This window comes from Pagrus pagrus (genome assembly GCF_965226575.1).
Source record: "Pagrus pagrus genome assembly, chromosome: 9".
NCBI classification, from domain to species: domain Eukaryota; kingdom Metazoa; phylum Chordata; class Actinopteri; order Spariformes; family Sparidae; genus Pagrus; species Pagrus pagrus.
The window spans coordinates 34653522-34672052 of NC_140193.1; the positions used below are offsets into that span (position 1 = coordinate 34653522).

The following is an 18531-nucleotide window of genomic DNA, read 5'->3' on the forward strand; positions in this document are numbered from 1 at the left end:
CTATAATAGTTGGTAATGAGTTATTTAACATTTAAAATTTATAGTATGAATTAAAATGGGTGCACACTGACAACTGACAATAAATACAATGATTTAATTAAAAAAAAGCAAAAACTTTAGGATTAGGGTTAGGGGGATATTGTTAGGGTTACCTTACCTAACACTACTGCAGTTAAATAACATTTGATGTTAAAATGTTAAAGGACCTTGGAGCATCATGCAATTAGTGGGACTACATTTGAGAATAATGGTCACTCTGTGGATATGAAATCCATCAGCTGTCAAGTGTACATATCTAATATGAATACAAGGTTTCGTAGACACAGGGCCTTATGTTGCTTTTTCTGTCAATGCTATTCGCTACCGTAAAAGGAAGTCTTGTTCCTTTTATGGTATCGAAAAACTTACAGTGAAGTGTTGTATCATCATTACATTTCCTCTTTTTGACTCAGGCTGAAAAAGTGCACAGCAGAACTATTTTTTTTTTTTTTATAAATTGATATTCTTTCTTTTTGTAAGGTTCCACTGCTATTTCTTTTGGTCAAAATGATAAGCAGACAGTTCAGTATATATTCAGTTCAGTATATATTCAGTATATTCAGTATATAACACTAGCCCAAATATACATTTTTTAAATTAGATTTTAGATGGACAGATGTTGAGGTAGGATTTGCTGGATTATTGTGAATAGTACTTAATCCCTTAAAGTCCAAAATGTAGTCCAATAACCCTAACCCTTTCGACCATGACCTCAGAAATGACCAGAGATTTGAGTCAGCACATATGTGAAGCAGCCTGTGTACAGTTTCATATAGTTCAGTAACTTTGTCCAGCAATGAATACAATGCACAGTTTTTGTACAATTCACAAGAAACAATCTGGAGACAATATCCATAATAAAGCTCTCTTGACTATGAATATGAATGATACATTTTCAGACACCATTGGCACATAATATGTAGCTACAGTGCTGAACTAAATGAAAAGACACATTTATATGAAAATATGTCATTTACAAATGTACAAATACATTTTTCCACATAAAATCCAAGTTAGATTTCTGAGCAATATGAATAATGTACGACTAACACTATACCGTAAATTAAAAAAAAAGGCAACACTCTGAAAGGAGACATTCTGCTGTTTCTGCTGTCCGATTACCATGTGAGTGCTTCGTTAATACAGGTGACTAAATGTATAAAACATGTCCGACAATTTAGATATTAGATATATTTAGATTGAACCTACACAAACTCCACCATAGATAATCCTGCTTGAGATATAGATAAAAATGCTTGTTGATTAAGTTATGTTTGTATGTATGTATGTATGCATGTATGTACGTAAATTGAATTAATACAAAGTAATTAAACTGTTCTGGGTTCAGAAACCAAATTGAATTGGTTCGTTTTTGCAAAATATGTGTCAGTCAACTTCAGTTAGTTCAGTCAACTTCCTCCCAGAAAACAAGAAGCTTGACTTCCTCATTTGGCTCAATATGAATTACAAGACTGCCACAAACCAGTGGTGTGGCTATGTAGACATTTTTTCAAATTATAGTAGTCTGACTTTTTGGACTTTATATGACTCAATATATGACACAATAAACCGTACTTGATTATGTCAAGTACAGTTTATGGTGTCCTTTGTCAGACATCTTTTTAAACACATTCATGTAAAGCATGAAAAATTAAAAGTGAAGAGGGTTGAAAGAGTTAAAAGCTATTAACTACTTACCTTACCAAAAATAAACTATTAATAAAACAATAAATTAACACCAGTGCGACTCAACCCTGGATGAAGACAAAGGTGAAGATAAAAGAAGCTTACCAGTAACAGGAAGATGCAGCTCTCGTCTGTGGTTGACAGTTTTTTGTTGAACCCTATCTGGATGAAGAGACTCCACCTACATGACAGGAAGTCTGAAGCAACCACAGGGTGTGTTCAAGAGAACAGCAAGGGTTGTGTCATAGAAACAGGCCACACATCACGATGTTAAAAAAATTAATTGCACATTATGCGTCTAGCCAGAAGTGGAGATGTGAGAATTGTTTCAACATATAAAATAATAGAACATAACTTCTAACAATGAGACATTGACAGAGGCTGTCCCTAAATGCCACTCAGCTTGAATCATTAATTACTCAAGGTTTTCAATTAGAGGAATCGTTATTTGCTTTCTAATGTACAACTGGTACTCTGTATTTAACCTAGGAAGCAATGGGCACAAGGGACCAACTCCAGGTCGTGGCCGTTGTCAATGGCACTGGCACAAACTGTTTTCATGTTTTGGGGAAACTAATGTAAGCATGGGGAGAACACGCAAACTCCACACAGACAGGCCTGGCCCAACGGAGATGCATACGAAGGACCTTATAGATCATTTGTAAAACATTAAAAATGCTTAAAGGAATAGTTCACTCTAAAACAAAATTCAGTCATTATCGACTCACCAGCATGCTGATGATAAGTCCGGTGTAGTTTCTTATTTCTCAAAGTGCAGCTGGAGACCCGCGGGGGTACCCTCCGGCAACAATAATCCATATATCGAGCGTCAATTGTGCCAGAGATGAAAAGGTCCAGAAAACTACACAAAAACTTTGTAATATTCCTCCATTCTGTAAATCCGCTGCAATCCAAGTTTCCTGAAATGGCGACATCCAGAGTTTACTCGAAACAACGTAATTTAGTAAATTTTTATAGCCTAAACAGTCACTATGCTATATCTGCCTGGAGGCATGCTCCGCGTTCACGCGAGTCTCCCTCACAGCGTTTGCACTACGGTAGCCGCGCCGGACAAGATGAACGAGACTCGCGATAGATACACACCAGTATTTACATCCTGCTGTGAGTTTCAAAGTTTCAAATCACTAGTGCAGGCAGATCCCTCTTGTGTTTGTGCGTTGCTCGGTCGCTCAAAGCAGGAAGTAAATACTGGTGTGTATCTATCGCGAGTCCCGTTCATCTTGTCCGGCGCGGCTTCCGTAGTGCAATCGGCTGTGAGGGAGACTCGCGTGAATGCAGAGCGTGCCTCCAGGCAGATATAGCATAGTGGCTGTTTAGGCTGTAAAAATTTACTAAATGACGTTGTTTCGAGTAAACTCTGGATATTGCCACTTCAGGACACTTGGATTGCAGGGGACGAGCAGTATGGAGGAATATTACAGAGTTTTTGTGTAGTTTTATGGACCTTTTCATCTCGGGCGCCACTACACCGGACTTATCATCAGCATGTGGGTGAGTCGATAATGACTGAATTTTGTTTTCAAGTGAACTATTCCTTTAAAGCTCAAAAATAAACAAATGGAGCTGGCTCAGGTGTCATCATGTGACTTCCGTGTTGAACATCAGTCATGTAATCATTTTGAAATGATTACATTACTGAATATTCAGTGATATATTATATCACTGATATTCAGTGAAATAAATGTAATCAAACAGAAAGAAAATAACTTTTTATTTTATTCTGGAAATTGCTCAGAAACCCTTACTGTCAATATATCCAGGAAAATCATACATCCTCTGAATACCCAGGTCTGTAGTTTGTGGTTGTAAAGTTTCATGAGGCTCTGATTATCCTAGAGGTCACAATAGGTAATTTTATACAGAGAGGTCAAAATTGAGAAAGTGGTGTCACTACAATGAAATGGCTACTATGGGGACTAACATCATCACACATGCATATATCTGGGCTCATTGGATCCACAAGAGTCTCATCTCTCTAGTCATAACCATTAGGCATTTCAAGGCTGTTTAGTGACCCCATATGCAGAAATGTGAAAATACACACTTTTTAGAATAGGAGAAAATATCACTGTTATACTGCAAACAAAACTACATGGGATTAGCATAAATTCAGCCTTTTTGTAAAGGGGTTAATTCAGATATCTTGAGATGATGGCCATGCACATCATCTGCTCATCGGCTTTATTTTTTTATTTTTTGGCCATGCCAGTTTTTCCCTCACCACAACTTAGCCTAATTTCGGAGCGTTATTTATCCCCCTTATCCCCCAAGCTACCATGACATGGTTAGTACTGGTGTATGTAGTTTAGAGTGGGAGTGAGGAGCTTGATTGACAGGGTAGTCATCCAATCATGATGACAATGCCATTCCCAGTATGCGCTCACTTAATGAGTAAGAGACACTTTTAATGTAAACATTGACAATGTACATGTCATTTTATATTTAATACTTAAACTGAAAACAAAAAATTAACACAAACAAGTCTTTTAAGTGATGTCTCGAGTCAATCAAGTCACAAGTCTTTAACTTCGACGTCCAAGTCCACTTATTCATTTTCTGCCAAGTCAAGATGCAAGTCACTTGAGTCCATGTCACAATGACTCGAGTCCACATCTCTGAAAGGTAGTCGCTCGTAGTGATGAATTATCTTCCTTATCTATCTATCCTGAGCAGCTATCCTCATGTCTTTGATGCTTTGTAGTAGAGCCAATTCATAAATATTGGCCGATATTAACTGCCAATATTGGCCTATCAAAGATATATCAGTATCGATATACTGTATGTTATTCAATATGAGCTGAGAAAACTTTTGTTTTTACGGAACAAACAAACCTGCTTGAGCTAATTTATAATTAACAACTTCCCAGTGAAGTTTACTGTTTCAATGCACTGATGTCAAATTTGGACAATAATGTTTATTATTAAACTGTAAAATATCCTGCCTACTTTAAATATGTGTTTAATCACCACACACAAAAAAATCACTCCCTGAAATCACTATCTGCATCGGCTCGAAAAAATGCACATCGGTTGGACTTTACTTTTAAGCACAGTTGCCACTACAAAGTTTCAGTATGTTTTCTTTTATTCTATTTACTTTACCAAAAATAAATTACTATTAAAACAATAAAAGAAGCTTACCAGAAACAGGAAGAGGCAGCGCTGGTCTGAGGTTGACAGTTTCTCGTTCACTATCTTGATGAAGGGACTCGACCTACATGGCAGGATGTCTGAAGCAACCACAGGGCGCTTCCAAGAGAACAGCAAGGGTTTTTGTATAGAATAGGCCACACATCATGATGCTAAAAATAAATTGCACATTACACTTCCAGCCAGAAGTTGAGATGTGACAATTGTGTCATATGTTTTCTTCTTGTATCCTCACATGTTTTAATTGGGCGTTTTCCTGTCAAAACATTGTAAACTGAAGGATATTTCACTTTATCAAGGATGCTGTGAGACTTCTGGCGATTTTATCTTTTGTTGTGCCGAGTCACTATGGCGCTGGGTATTGGGGTATTGTTTACCTCTGGGGCCAGGCGACTGCACTCCTAAAACCTACACTACAGCTAGACCCCAGATGAGTTGAAAAGGAGGCACTGGGGATGCTGCTCCCAAATGGAGAGCAAGGAGGAGGAAATGTAAACCATTTATTCTCTTAATTTTCATGGTGAATTTGAGTTGCCTAGCAAATAAAATGGATGAGCTCAGACCGCTGACAAGGACACAGTGGGAATATCAGGAATGCAGTATAATGTGTTTCACCAAGACAGGAACATATTCCAGATTCTAATGGTTGATAGTTTTCCCACCGGCTAATAAGCTTTTGACAACAGTGGGGTAACTGATACACTGAGCTTTTCAGAAGAAAAGATGCTCACTTCCTTCTGCTGCAGCTTCACAATAAAAGCACTGGACTGGCAAAATCCGGGTTGACTTTTATTTTGAAGTAAGGTGGTCACTGGAATTGCATTGTTCAGTGAGTTCAGCACTTACTGCAATCATTCATCAAAAATGCGTCTACAATAGGAAATATACATTTTTTTGTCATGATTATCTTGTCCAACGTAATTGTGATTCACGATATTATCCTGATAATCATTAAATATTCTTGAAATTTAGAATTAAAACTAAAATTGCACTAAAACATAATGGAATGGTCCATAAGATGTTAGAAAGCGGCTGGGGCATGGAAAAACCCAAAATAAAGCATAATGAATTTATACAAGGGAATCTGATGGTAGATCTTGGTCAAATCCAGTGCAGTAAATTAACAAGCAGTCTCTAACCAATCCAGGAGCACTCTCATATTTATAAATGAGACTGCATCAGACTGTGAAAATGTCATTCATCTTTCGATGGTCCACGCAGAACTGAATAGACACATCCCTCTTCCGCATGAAGGATGGGGATTTAACCATGCACTGTTGGACTCTTCTATTACTCCCATCTTGAGTATAGCTTTAAATTTTTCCTAAGCCACTTTTGTGATCAGGTAACCCAATGCACTGTCACTTCTGGGCAGGTCTCAATATGATGCTGTATGAGATTTGTTTGTCAGGGCAGAGGGGAGAACACATTAGTGTAACGCTGCTAAAACCTTGCAACATCTGCTCTGTGGGACAGTGTGAAAAATGTATCTGAAAACTCAAATGAAGCACACAACATAAGAGTTCATAGTGGGAGGAAATCAACACAGAGAACAATCCACTGCTCAGCGTCACCAAACCCAAGGAGCTGATTGGTCATCTTCTATTTTGAACAGACTTCTGGTTCCGGCTAAGTGGGATTAAGTCGGATCTTAGGTCTGAAATGAGATCACTACGGGGTGAGATGAAAAACGGATTTGCGCGACTGGAAGAGAAAGTGACGACACTGAATGAAGAAGTAAAAAATTTGGATGGCAGACTTGAAGACGCGGAAAGTCAGGTAAGTACCTCGGAGGATCGCAACGATGCCTCGGAGAGATTGATATCTTCCCTCTTGCAAAGTAATCAATATTTGCAAGAAAAATGCCAAGATTTGGAAAACCGAGAGCGACGCTACAATTTGAGGATTTACAGAGTGCCGGAGGACACGGAGGCTGGAGATATGCTGAAGTTTACAGACCCGTTCATTAAAGGTCTCATAGATTTACCACCCGATCGCAATCTGGGAGTAGAAAGAGCCCACAGGTCACTCCAGAGGAAACCAACGAACCCGATGGATCCCCCGAGATCTATGTTGTGAAATTCTCAAGCTTTCAAATTAAAGAAAGAGTTCAAGGGGAAGAATATTTTTTTCGATCATGATCACTCTAACTCTCTGCAGAACAAAAAGAGAGAATACATTGAGATTAAGAAACAATTTAAACAGCAAGAAATTCGATTCCAGTCACGCTATCCCAATAAGCTTAAAATTTTCCTGGAGATGGGAGCGGTGGTGTTCAACTCAGCTTGGGAAGCAGCAGACGGTCTACGTGGACATGGGATTTACTGCAAGATGTCTGAAGCAGAACTTGCTCGGAAAGAACTGCATGGACTGGGCCAGTCAGCTATGTGGGACACAAGGTCCGAGCCTGAACTGAAACGCCAGACCATTAAGGACATCGTTGCACTTTTTGGGAAGGAATAATTCCAGACCAATCATCTGAAAAGACTGGTAGTTGCACAGACACGCATACGCAGACACACATGCAGACACACAGGCTGACGCACACATACACACACGTCCACATACTCCTATGAACATAACGTTATACTGCAAGCTTGCTCATGTAGGTTACACCCACACGAACATACATAATTAGTGTGAATGCTGACACAGCATTCACACTATTGTTCTTCTGGAATTTATTAAACTTCTTAATATTCTTCTTCCGTACGTTTTTCGGCTCACTTCTCCTCCTACAAATTTCGAGATACAGAAACAATTCAACTATTAAAATGTTCAGCTCGTTAAGGACATTACTGCTATTACTTTTGTTTTTCTATCTTTCATACTTTTGGAAATATTCAGCTTTTTCTGCCAAATTTTTCCCATTCATCCTTATGGGGAATTTCTCATATTTCGCTCTGCTACTACTTCAGCATACGTTCAGCTATAGAAACCGTTCAACTATCAAAATGTTCAGCTATTTATGCTCTTTTAGCCTTGTACTTTTCAGCTTTTTAACTTTTCAACTTTTTCAAATATTCAGCTTTATGTTCAGCTATAGAAACTGTTCAGCTATTAAAATCTTCAGCTTCATGTTCAGCTAGAGAAACTGTTCAGCTATCAAAATGTTCAGCTTTTTAAGCTCTTTCAACCTTTTACTTTTCAGCCTTTCTGCCTTTTCAGCTTTTGCATTAGGCAAGTGTTATCCAGCACATTCAGCAGATTTCCGAAATCACTTCAGCCGTCAGCATTCACACTGTATTTTCGCAGGAAATACAATTTTTCTAGTGATTAATAAGATGCTTGTCTCCGTTTAGATGGAGGGGAAAGAAAGAGGAAAACATAATAATAAAAAATAAATTAAAAAAGGAGAGAAAAAAAAAGAAGAATTATGATCGATTGATTTGAATAATGGAAGGCTATAGAGGGCCTGTAGTATTATGAATGAGTGTCTCAAGGTGTATGGATTTAATTTTGATTTAGTGGTGCTGGTTTTAAGTTGATCTCTAAAAGGCTATTGCAATGGGCTGGCTCTATTATTATTATTATTATTATTATTATTATTATTGCACATTATTGACTGAATTTTATAATGAATGACATTAAAAGGAACTTACATTCTAAATATTTTGTTATAACTGTAATCACAGCACTCATTTTGTCTGTATTGTTTTTGTTTTCTGATGGCGGTTTTAATGTCTCAGCCACTTTTCTTTAAACCACAAAAGCATCTAATTATTATCTAGATGCAAATATTTTTGGGGGCTGTCTTTAAAATCTTGCAGCTCTGTGTCCTTATTAAAGACCCTAGCATCCATGCATTGACACAAGCATGGAAGACTGTGAATAGCTACCTTAAGTATGGTAGCCCAAGTGGAAGTCATATTTTGTCGTTTGTTTTTTCTTGTTATATTTTTGTATGTATTTTTGGGTATCAAAGGTTTCTTGAGGATGGATTAAATATTTTCTATATAAATAAGGCACCTAGGTCTACAGGATATAGGTTGAATGAACTTGGTAGATTTAAATATAAAGTAATAGAAAACAGAATATGTTACGTGTTAGTGTATGAATATTAATTTAATTTCATTTAATGTGAATGGCCTGAACAAGCCAATTAAGAGCAGTAAAGTGCTCGCACAAATGAAGTCCCTAGGAGGAGACATTGTATTTATGCAGGAAACACGTCTGTCCATAATGGAACATGAGAAATTAGCCAAATTGTTTAAAGCACAAGTCTTTTATTCGTCTTATCACACATCCAGAAGAGGTGTCATAACAATGACAAGGAACCATCTTCCATTTGAAGTAGAGAATACAGTATGCGATAAAGAGGGCAGATATGTCTTTGTGGTAGGGAAGATAGATGGAGAATATTATTAAACATATACAACCCTCCCAAAGAAGGGACAAGTTTAATAGAGAAGATTATTGATTTAATTACAGTGCAAAGTAAGGGGATAATTGTGTTAGGGGGAGACTTTAATTTACTCATGAAAGGAAAGATGGATTCACAAAGTAGTAGAAAACATAAGGCCCAAAAAGACGCTCATTTGATGAGAAAGTTCTCTAAGGACATGGGATTACTTGATGTATGGCAAACCTTAAATCCAACTCAAAAGGATTATACATATTATTCCCCAGTTACAGGAAATTATTCAAGGCTTGACTACTTTTTTATGTTCTCTAAAGACCTACCAATAGTTAAAAACATTAAAATTGGCCATATATATCTTTCGGATCATGCACCCTTACAAATCAAATCAAATTTTATTTGTATGGCCCAAATTCACAAATCACAGTTTGCCTCAGAGGGCTTTACAATCTGTACAGAGACGACACCCTCTGTCCTTCGACCCTCGATTCGAGTGAGGAAAAACTTGCCCCCAAAAAAAGCCCTTTTAATGAGGAAAAAAAAATGTGGAAGAAACCTCAGGAAGAGCCACAGAGGAGGGATCCCTCTCCCAGGACGGATAGACGTGCAATAGATGTCGCATGTACAGAGCAGATCAACGAGATCACAATGTATACAATTATAATAGATGGTTGACAGGAATGAAAGTACATAAAGAGGTATTACAGCAATAATAATGAAATGCACATAATGGAAATGTGACTACTAGTTATAACAGTAGTAGTGGTTAACGGTAAGGATAGTATGTAGTAATGCAGTACAATTATAGTAGTGGAACGTATGTAACAGAGATATGACTAATATTAGCAACAGTAGTGGTGGGTGTCAGGCAGGGCCATGGCAGTAGGCGCATCCACGATCAGGCAGGGCCATGGCAGTAGGCGCATCCACGATCCACGACCCAGGCGCGGCCAGGATCCATGAGAGCCTGTAGGACTAGAAAGCACAAGGACTCCGGGGAAGAAGTGAAGTCAGTGACATGCAGAGATGGGCGGTGTAATATATATGAAAATCCCCTCAAAGAAAATGAAATGTAGACGAAGACAAGCAATCTACTTGTCTTCTGTGTATTGTGTCCTGATGAATTAACCAGAGCAAAGACATAACCAAAGGGGCACAATATAAACATTAATTTATTAACATCGTAATTTAGCCTACTTTTACAGTGTCCCAAAAATAACATTCTCTGTCCCACATTTGGATTGCTCTGAACGTGTCACCTACCTTTTTTACATGTGATGGCATCAGCCACTTGCACTGCTCTGTTGTGCAGGAAGCTGTATCTCGCATCTTTACCCCAGCTTCAATGGAAAAAAGGACTGCCCCTACATGAGAACACGATTCTGATAGTCTGTGAATAGAATACAATATGACATTTTTTTAAACCTCAAATGCAACTTACACCAGGGGCATTGGCAATCTATATCAGGCTATATTGCACAAAATGTGCTACTTATACTAATATAGAGTAGCACTTTACATTAATTAACACGTTTATCCCTTAAAGGATAAGTACCGTTTTTTACAACCTGGACCTTATTTCTGGCAAAATATATGGTCATTTAACTCACCCAGATAACTTTGGTGTCATTCGGCGTCGTTCGGACGAAATTAGATCCAGTGTAGCGGCGATATATCCATATAATGGGAGAGACGGGGCAGCGACACACAGCCTCTATATAACGCATTATCTGCCACGAAACTAGTTAATTTCATCAATATTTTGTTATGAAATGCTAGCGCTATTCCCCTCTGAGTCCGGGCTCGTCCGTTATCAACATCCGGGGTCAAACTAGCAGTAGCAACTACAGGTAAACAAGCCGCGCTGTCGCGGGTGCGCGCGCAGCTCAGAGACGACATCTTCCAGGTCAGAGGTAGTAGCTCAACCTACAGACCCCGGATGTTGACAATAGACGAGCCCGGACTCAGAGGCTAATAGCGGATTCATTGAGTCCCTGAGTCCATTCACTGTCCATGTTCAGGTCCCTGGACATGTTAATCTCTCCATCGTCATCCTGAGAAGAGAGAAAACACCAACCAGCATCTTTGTAAACGAAAAACATCAAATATTATACATTGTGAGTAAAACATCTGCCATTACTACTGTATGTATATATTTTTATATAGATCAGACATGTCCATAATCTGATTCCAAGATCCGAAACAGTGCACTTACTGCTCTCAAATGGTCTCCCATTTATTCCTATTTTGCTTTGTATGACATGGCCTGTATGTCTGCTCATATACCCCTGTCATCATACTAATCGCCTAATGTCGCCTACAATAAACCCGTAATAACAGCAATGCGACACTATTTGCTTTAATATCATACATTTTTAAATTTCAAATTCCAATTTTTAATTTTGCATTTTGTATTTTCTATTTACTCTTCCATTCCCCCCTTTGTCCAATCTGATTCCCAATCAAAGTTTGGACACCTCTGCTCCAGGCAACGCTACTGCTTTCTATTTGTTGTTATCAGTAACCACTCAACTGTTATTTCATCGAATAACATTCATCCAGTAAAACACAATCAAACAAAAATATGTATAACTTCCAGCAAAATAATAGATAAATGAAGGTTAAAATGACACAACCAAATATCCTCAAGATGAATAATAGGATATAACAAGGTTAAACATTCAAATTGGGTACATATTAGCGATGCACCGATCCAGTTTCCATACCTGGGCTGAGCGTATCGGCCGATACCCGATACCGATCGGATACTACTATTGAATGAATGAACCGTATACCTTGCCATGTGAGTGAAGGCATCAGGCTTGACATAAAATTTGGCCTTGTTAAAAAAAGGTAACAAATTAACACAGATATAAATGTACTTAGTATAGTATTTATTAACAAATAACAACAATAACAACAGTGTACATTAGCAGCAAAAAGAAATAAATAACACTGCAAACAGATATTTTAAAATGTAATACAAAATATAGCAGCTGCCTGAAACCCAACAAACTGGCTTAATTAACTTCAAAATTCAAAAATACAAAATAAACAGAAGTAACATGTAAACATTTAGTGCAAACAGATATTCAAAATCTAATCTAATATAAAATATAGCAGCTAACAAGTGGCTTAATTAACTTGTTCAATCAAAAATACAAAATAAACAGAAGTAACATGTAAACATTTAGTGCAAACAGATATTCAAAATCTAATATAATATAAAATATAGCAGCTGAACCCAACAAACAGAAGTGGCTTAATTAACTTAATAACAAAATTACAAAATAAACAGAAGTAGCCTAACACTTCCAAAACATTTAGAAAATCAAAATCAAAAACAGGTAACTAACTTAAATAAAATGTAAGCATTTTGTGCTCACACCTGACCTGACCTGACCTGCTCAAAATACAGTACTCACTTCAGGAGCAATGGCAGGTTTTTCCTCATGAAAATAAGCATTTCTGCTCTCTCTGGTGTCAGTCTGTTCCTCTTTTCGTCCACAATGTTGGAGGCTGTGCTGAACAGTCTCTCACTTTCTACACTTGTGCAAGGGGCACAGAGGAACTTTCTGGCAGTGGCAGCAAGGTTAGGAAACCGATCCCTGTTGACTCCCCAGTAATAGTAAGGGTTGTCTGAGGTAGCAATTGTTCTCTCAGTAAAAAAAGTATGCACTTGAGCAGCAGTGCTTGTGTTGCTTGCTTCGCCTGGATCCTCACACTCCTCCAGAATCTGATCAAATTCCTTCATTAAGCTGCTCTTACTTGGTGGTGGTGGTGATCCTCCTGCTGCTGCTGCTGCTGATGTTCCTGCTGCTGCTTCCAACCGAGGGGCCTTGTCTGCTGGCTCTGAAGTCCCTGATGCAGCTCTGCTGCTCCTCAAGTCAGCTTCCTGAAGTTCCTGAGTCAGTGCATCTTTCACATGCTTTATGGATTCTGCACCTGAAAAGTATCTGAAACAAAAATAAAACATAGCTAGGTGAAATTATAGGCTTTAAAATTTAAAGCCTATAATTTCACCTAGCTATGTTTCATTTAAAGTTTAAATGACTTGCACACAATACAATGCACACAATTGCTGTTTAAAAAAAAAATTTGCACATAAAAGAGTGTTACTATGGAGATAAAGATTCTATTATGTAATGGTTTACTATCTCACCTGTCTTTATATCTCGGATCCAGCAAGGTGGCAAGTGCATACAGGGGTTCATCTTCCACACTGCTGAATCGTTTATCGACAGCTTGTAGCAGGGTCGTTTTCATTGTTTTAATGCCAGAATCGGCCTCATTTTCCTTAGCCAGGATGCGCTTGAGGACTGTAACGGCTGGAATGACGTCTGCGGCAGAGGCGGTGGATGAGCTTACTTTTGAAGTGTAGTGTCTGTGTGTTTCTTATACCTCCTGAGCTCTGATTGACAGGACAGGATGGGACAGGACCAGATGCTTCCCTTAAAGTATATGTGGGAAGGTGACGACGTAAAAGTCTTATGTCCTGAACAACAACTCCTTAGCCTGTAGTGTGCGTCAGAGAGTAGCTAAAGGAAGAGGTCCACACTGAGAACTGACCAGTTCAGAGGTTCAGGTTTGATTTAATGCAAACATTTCCATCTAAGTATAGAGAAACTAGCAGGTCAACTTTAGATAACATCAATATGGTCACACAAACATATTCCCTTGAAAGATATTCTATAGAGGTGTTATGCAGACCCATTCCTTCCCAACAGGATAGAGGGGCCCTCAGTTCCCCTAAAGTGAACAATTAGAGGAAATGAACAGACTCTCAAAAGGACCCACACACCAAAGAACTGGGGTGAATTTGGTTCTCCCTCCTAAGACTGAGGGTCCGAGAGGATTTCTGATAGAGCAGAGGGAAAAGCATTTTGGGCATCACTTTGCCGAGATTTGAGAATACCAGGGAGTGCACACTCTGGTTCGGACGCTGGCTTGAGATCTGGTTCAATAAAGATTGCTCTATCTTTCACCCAGCCTTGCCTCCGCAGAATTATTTTATCAACATACTACACACCGACACCTTTGGAGGACGACAGCCCATACACTTCAGGTGGCGTCACGAACAGGATCAGCTGTTGACAGCTTGGGCACGCGGACAGGGGTCCAGAGACTGACCTTCACCCCAACTGGCCAACAAGGTGAGCTTTTTCGCTCTAGGGGTCAAACTCATTCCCTGGACGGGACTGTGTGTGTTTCCAATGCTTGTCAAGCTGAAAATTACCAAAATGGGGGTAAATGGGCAAAAGGTGTTTAGTTTGTTGATACGGTTCTGTCTAAATTTGTAAATTAAAGCTTGGGTCTGCAATTCGGTACAAAAGCATGATTTATCATATTTGTATAACATTTCTTAACATCCTGACAGCAATCAAAATATTAAATCATTTGAAAAAAACCAAAATAAGTCCATTATCTCTGGCAGCTCCAGGGCTGTAAAAACGTCTCCCAATCCTTGTTAACGGCCCGAGGATGTTGTATGGACGGACTACCTATCAATCAATGTGCCCTTACCTGACCACCCGCCCCACCCTCTGCTGAGTCTGCGCATCAGTCATTGCGCGTGACCGGCTTTCTACACTGGAGCTATGGCGGACTGTTTACGACAAGACTGGCAGAGAAACTACAGCCACACTTCTCATCACCAGCGGTACCTACAGCAGCTTACACTGCTGAACAGAGACAGCAAAGAAAGACTGAACTCAAGAAGGCTATCAAGAAAAGAAGTTAGACAGTGCAAGAAGTAAAACGAGTCAACATCGGAGTGGCTTTTCAGTGATGGTGACAACTGAAGGAGTCGAAGACCTGAGGACGGACGCCATGGTAGCTGTGTCTCTGTTGGACAGGTAAGAGCTGGTTTGTTTTGTTGGGGAAATGTATTATTACTCTGCGTTATGTAGTCAACGTAGCTAACGTTAGCTCCTTATGTTGCTGTCGCATGTATTCACCCAACACTAACGCTAGCCGGTTGTAGCTAACGTTAGCTAGCTAGCTAATGTTAGCCGGTTGTAGCTGACGTTAGCTAGCTAGCTAGCTAAAATAACAGACTGCTGCCGTATGGAACATATTTACATGTGACGTCACCGTTTAGACGCAGACCAACGTTTACATATATTGTGGATCTGATCCATACAGCAGTGTTCACACATACACTGCTACTCTGGCCTGTTTGGACATTAGCACGACGAGCTGTATGTGAGGGGGCGGACTAGTTCTTGTGTGCAACACATGTGAAAGGCCAAGTCCACTGTTCAGAGGTCATAGGAAGATTACATACATCTGTGATTGTGGTTTGCATTGTATTTGTGAGCCGCTGTTGTAAGATGGTACTCATGTGACGTTCATTCTTATAGCCTTTGAACTAGACGTTTTAGAAATGTGCTGATGTTGCCTATTTCTGTGTCCTATAGTTATCAGAGGGACGCATCAACTTCCAGCCTTGAAGCGTCAGTTCAGAGCAGAACCATGCCCTGATGTTTCCACTATTTCTGCAGAGTCTCTCTCTGACAGGTGAGTGTAACTTGATGCTGATAGCAACATGGATCAAACCACTGTTATTCATGTAATATGTGTCTTTGATGGAAACATTTCATGTATGCATGTGTCCTTCTTTCATATCAAGTTGGTTTGCTTTATGTGCATGACTGTGCTCCTTAGCAGGGATACAATAGGAAAAGGAATTACATCATTTCTTTAGCTGCACCAGGAAAATGCTTCAGGTACTGGTCCTAGCAGTCACATGTTGGCCTACTGCTTGAGACTATTGCATATTAGTAAGACACTTTTTAAAAGAAAATAGACTTTGCATTTCAGTTCATGATCTGACTGTCAGCTGACCACAGCAGAATGTGGGAAACACAGAATGCACCTGACAATCCCTATAAATAATCGCTTGCCACCATCACATAAGCTTCCCATCACCCACCTAACCCCAGACTTCATTTTTTTTTACATAGCAACAGTCCTGTGTTGTCTTTGAGCGAATCAATAACATTTTTATGCCCCATAAACACATTTAGATGTAACTTTATGTCCTGTAAACACATTGAATTCTCCATCCTTATCCAGTTTTCTGTAATTATTATAATTTTTTGCAGAGAGGATGACATTCCTTTCTCTTAGGCCAGGTACTCTAAGGTGTACAACAAGAAGTCCAGCAAGTAGAGCTTGTACACACTACTATAAAAATGCATAGAAAAAACAATGAGAATGTGAAACTATGTAAATTACTCTGAAAGTGACATTTTGCTCACCCCTCAAAAAGTAGAATTGGTAAATATGAAATGACTGTAAATGGCACAATTCTGATGTAACAGAGACTATTTCTGGTTGTTTTCAGGAATATTTGTCACTGTATAAAATGCAACTCAGGTTGTGGTGTTATAATAAATTGAAATTAATTTCAAGGTCCTTGAAAAGCTGCATTTACTGTCAGATAGTAATTGTGTTCTTTCTACAGGACAGTCGCTGCCAAGACAGTAGGGGATTGAGACAGCACCGACATCAACAGCCTAACCAGTCAAGAAACCTCTGGATGTCCTTCCTGTATATAGTTGTTTATGCTAATTGTACTGTATATTGTGTAAACGATAAAAGGTATACTATTTGTATACTATATTTGTCGTTTTATTTACTTACATGTGTTTCAAGAAATGGAATAAACAAGAGTCTTACCTAATTCAGTTGTTATTATTAGTGCATCATGTAAAGTGTAAGAACTGTAATGGGATGGTTGTTTATGCTGGAAGTGTAAAGAAAAGGCATTTATCATTTTCAAGACTTTATTCAAACAAGTTAGAGATAATGCAAAACAAGGAGTAAATACAGAACGACAAATAAATTCAGCACTTGATGTGACTGCTCCAAACGTAGTCCTTGAATTCTGGCCTGTAAAGCAACAGATGAGCAACATGATTAGATATTTTTATGGAACAGAACTCGACTGTCCTCAGAATACTGTAAACATACACACTTTCAATGGTCAATACTTTATACATTCCTGGACAAAACTGTACAGATGTCCCAGTTTATATTACATTAAAAAATAAAAAGGACCAGCCCTTGATCTTTCTTTACATGTTTCTACTTACTGTGTTTATTGTTATGCACCAAAACACAAATTCAAATGGTGAAAAACTACTTGGCAAAAAATGTGATTCTGAACAGGGCACGTGTGTCCAAGTTACATGCCTGGTCAATATACTGTACAAACACAAATAGTTGTAGGTGGTTATCAGGGGACAAAAAGCACCAGTAATGTTCTACTTTAGATGCTGACCTGCTCATGTGCAATCCTTTGAGCTTGAAGATCTACTCGATCTATGAACACCTGCTCCTTGACCTGTCGCCCTCACGTCCACGGCCTCTGCCTCCACTCATGTCCTCCTCTGACGGGATGATGTGCTTCGCTCTGGCGTGTCTTCATCATCAGTCAACAATGCTGTCATCGTGGAAGCTCTAACATGCAAAACATCGTATCATCATGAGTCCAATACAATATTCACGTTCGTCTGTGAATCACTGAGGGAAACGAAAAAATAAAACACGTAGCAGGCCCACCACTAATCTTGATGTTTTAGCTTTTCCATATCTAATGTTAGCATAGCCAGCTGCTGCTAGCTAACCAGCAATGAGTTACAACATCAAAACACACTTTCAAAACAATGTCTCAATGCTAAAAAAAAGCTAAGTTGACAGCTATCAGTGCTAGCAATGACTATGTTGGTTGTATACGTTCAATTTGATTATATTAGGTGTTTACTTACAGGTGAATGAGACATCGTAAAGTTATTGGTAGTCGGACGTTGTGAGACAAAATGATGCGCTGTCCTCCTCACCGCTCGTGAGGACTCGGACTCCGTCGGCGGTGTTCGGCAGTCTTCGGACGGTGCGCGTTCATGGTTTGGGGGGAGCGGCTTCGGAGAGAGGCCTGAGTGCAGGGGCGGAGTTTACTGGCTGGATACTTTCAAAATCTTTCACGGTCTTGATGGTTTTTCCAACTTGCAGACCCCAGCTTTAAACAGAGAACATTTCACATTGAAAGAGCACATACAAAACTTACAGTAAGTAACATGTTCGCTTGAGCATATAGTTTGCGCCGTTGACGGTATATATCTTTGTCATCACTGAGATCATCTGAGAATATGTGGGGGGTTTTCTGGCCCCAGTCACAATCCAAGGAAGGGCCCTCCTCCGGGAACTCACAGCTGAGCTGTCTGACTGGGACACACCGCTACCTGAAGATAAGCTCAGTAAGTGGGAGGCCT

The 18531-nt window shown here is 39.2% G+C and overlaps 1 protein-coding gene and 2 long non-coding RNA genes across 3 annotated transcripts in view; 1 reads left to right on the forward strand and 2 right to left on the reverse strand.

Annotated features, from left to right (window-relative positions):
• The window catches only part of itgb2 (integrin, beta 2), a 52233-nt gene extending 49672 nt beyond the window's left edge, over positions 1 to 2561 (reverse strand). The window contains exons 1-2 of the mRNA XM_084361949.1: positions 2454 to 2561; positions 1831 to 1922 (exon numbers count right to left, since the gene is read on the reverse strand). Coding sequence (XP_084218075.1) covers positions 1831 to 1922; positions 2454 to 2544 — 183 coding nt within the window. The 5' untranslated portion in view covers positions 2545 to 2561. The remainder of the gene's footprint in view (positions 1 to 1830; positions 1923 to 2453) is intronic.
• Positions 2562 to 14613: 12052 nt separating this feature from the next.
• On the forward strand, positions 14614 to 16837 carry LOC311262381. Its single transcript, XR_014623242.1, has 3 exons — positions 14614 to 15111; positions 15676 to 15775; positions 16725 to 16837. It is a non-coding gene; the product is annotated as an uncharacterized lncRNA (long non-coding RNA).
• A 234-nt stretch (positions 16838 to 17071) lies between these two features.
• On the reverse strand, positions 17072 to 18281 carry LOC311262380. The gene is made up of 3 exons (XR_014623241.1): positions 18031 to 18281; positions 17544 to 17722; positions 17072 to 17152 (listed from the first exon to the last, which is right to left on the reverse strand). It is a non-coding gene; the product is annotated as an uncharacterized lncRNA (long non-coding RNA).
• Positions 18282 to 18531: the final 250 nt, after the last annotated feature.